The sequence below is a fragment of the Galeopterus variegatus genome, unplaced genomic scaffold (assembly GCF_000696425.1).
Source record: "Galeopterus variegatus unplaced genomic scaffold, G_variegatus-3.0.2 Scaffold1049, whole genome shotgun sequence".
Lineage (NCBI taxonomy): Eukaryota > Metazoa > Chordata > Mammalia > Dermoptera > Cynocephalidae > Galeopterus > Galeopterus variegatus.
Genome location: NW_007727160.1, coordinates 400849 through 403397, shown reverse-complemented (window position 1 = coordinate 403397; position 2549 = coordinate 400849). Strand labels below are relative to the sequence as shown.

General features: G+C 48.8%; 1 protein-coding gene across 1 annotated transcript in view; it reads right to left on the bottom strand.

Moving 5' to 3' along the window:
* Positions 1-808: 808 nt before the first annotated feature.
* SIAH3 (siah E3 ubiquitin protein ligase family member 3) overlaps positions 809-2549 on the bottom strand; it is a 75133-nt gene continuing 73392 nt past the window's right edge. The window contains exon 2 of the mRNA XM_008574443.1: positions 809-1590. Within this exon, the coding sequence (XP_008572665.1) occupies positions 922-1590 (669 nt within the window). The 3' untranslated portion in view covers positions 809-921. The remainder of the gene's footprint in view (positions 1591-2549) is intronic.

The window sequence follows — 2549 nt, the reverse complement described above, 5'->3', positions numbered from 1 at the left end:
CAAGAACAAAGTAGGTCCTTTGCACGATAGGAAAGGGCTTCCCCCTGGCCAGAGGATTGACATATTTTATGACTTGATGATAAAACTCTCTGAAGAGGGAACACCTGCCCCCCCAGAGATGGGAGATTAATTTTGTTCTCTTTTTTCTGCGGCTTCTTGTCATCCTTTTCAACTACCTGCTCAACAGAGGGCAAAGGGGTTTTCAAGAAAGCACTGAAAACTCAAAGACTTTCATTCCAGAGTGGGAAAAGATGGCACAGCCTGGGAGCAAGGCTGTGGGAGCCTCCAAAAGAGCACTCTCCCCAGCCTGGGGCCTGCCCCAAGGACTCAACGCAGGGCGCCTCCAGCCCAGTCCCCTGTCCTGTGGAGGAGACACCATCTCTGTCCATGTAGCTTAGCTTTGACCCTGAGACTCCTGGGAAGGTGTCAGGGTCGTGTATGCTGGTCTGCAATATGATCTATCTGTGAGGGGGCCAGGTCCCCTCCCTAACCTGCTGCCCTCACACATATCAGATTAAACTCTCTCCGAAATAGCCTGAAAAGAGAAAGAAGAAATGATTTGGACAGTAAGTCTCCTTTCAACACCAACAGTCTGCTTTGTGGTCTTGTTGACTTTTGCTCATTTTAGAAGTAGAGGAGGAAGGAATTAGAGGTGGTGGGAAATAGCTGTTCTGATTGAACTTACAAACGTTCTATAAAACTATACCAACAAAACAGGACAAACATCACACCAAGATCTTGAATCACAGGATGTTTACATAATATAATGCCCATAGCAGACAAATACTAAATGCTGCAAAGTTCCTGAGACAAAAAAAGAAAAGAAGGAAGGAAGGAAGGAATGAGAAGAATAAAAAGGAGTCTGGAGTCCTGGCATTTGGAGGCCACGGAGCACAGACAGTTTTTTGGTGGGGGGTGGCCTCACACCTCTGCTTCAGTGGAGTGGACCTCCGTCGCAGTGATAGCAATTCCGATGGCAAGGCTGCCATTGTCGGAGAAGAGCTGGGCCAGCGAGGTGTTGAGGACAAGGCAGTCCCCGTCGGTGATCACTGAGTCCACGCACTCAAGCACTGATCTGGGGGTGGCCTCCCATTTGAGACGCCGATGGTTTCTGTTGAGCTCCAGGCGATAGGTGAAGCAGTCGGCCTGGGTGGGGGTCCCGATCAGCATCATGGTGGCAAAGAACTGGGGGTGGCCTTCGTGCCTCTCCTGCTTCCTAAGCACCAGCAGAAAGTGGTGGCCAAGGCAGGAGTGCATGATGATCCAGTCGGCCGGCGCGGGGAGGTGCATGTCCGTGGCCAGGAAGACTATTTCAGTTCCCTGAAGGATGTCAACCCTGTGGATCTGTCGCAGATGGGGCACCACCACCTCCAGGTGGCCTTCCCACTGGCAGGAGAACAAGGGGCACATGCAGGGCGTCACCTGCGTGGTGTGCAGCCCTGTCTCCTGGTGGTGGAGGTGGTGAGGGTGGGCGTGGTGGTGCAGATGGTGGTGGTGGCGGTGGTGGCGGTGCTGGTGGGCGAGGTGGTGAGAGTGGAGGCTGCTTTGCTCTGCAGTGCCCTGTGAGGTGGCGCGGCAACTGGACACATACTGCAAAGAAAGAGAAGAGCATTAGTGAAGGAAGATGCCCGTCCCCTTCCCTGGCTGCCGCTCCCCTGGTGTTCGAAGTGTTCAAAGTGGACTCTCCAGTGCAGGCAGAGAAAGTTTCATTTCTTAAAATAATGGAGAAGTTGAGAGTCTGAAAACCCAGTCCAAGAAAATGCCATATTTATGCCTTTCTGATTCTTTAATAAGGTACACAGCAAATAGGCAATATTCCCCCTCAAATAACATGCATTATGGTGGTCATCAATCATAAAAAACAGAAAAATCCTTTTTAAAAACAATTTTTTTTGATACTGTTTATATTTTCGTGCAGGCAATGGAGGTCAATGGATATTTTTCCTATATTATTATTATTATTTTAGAACAAAATGAAAAATCCTTTTTAAAAACAATTTTTTTTGATACTGTTTATATTTTCATGCAGGCAATGGAGGTCAATGGATATTTTTCCTATATTATTATTATTATTTTAGAACAAAATTTTAGTAATGCCCATTGGTCTTTCCAGTGCTGTTAGGGCTTGTGCTGTCTTGGGCATCTTTCTCCCGAGTCCTCAGGCAAGTGGTGGGATGCAGAGCTGATCTGCATGTTGGTGCAGTTGGATCACAGTCTCCATAGAGGGAGTCCCGCCTGTGACTTCTGAGACCCACCAGGCACGCTTCTACCCTGTTTCTGGTTCTCTGCTCCCGTGTAGCTCCCCGGGGACTCACCACCAGGCAGCCTCCAGCCTGAGATTCTCCTAACCTTTTGTTCCTCGTGGCAGTGTACCCACAAGTACCCTCAAGACACCAGGAGCTGTGATGGTACCTTCTGATCAAGTGTGGCAAACATTTACTGAGCACCTGCTATGGCCAGGACCTGCAGGCATGAGTGATAACAGCCATGAGTGAAATAGACACTGTGTCTCTTGATGTGGATGGTATAGACATTAATATGCTTATAAT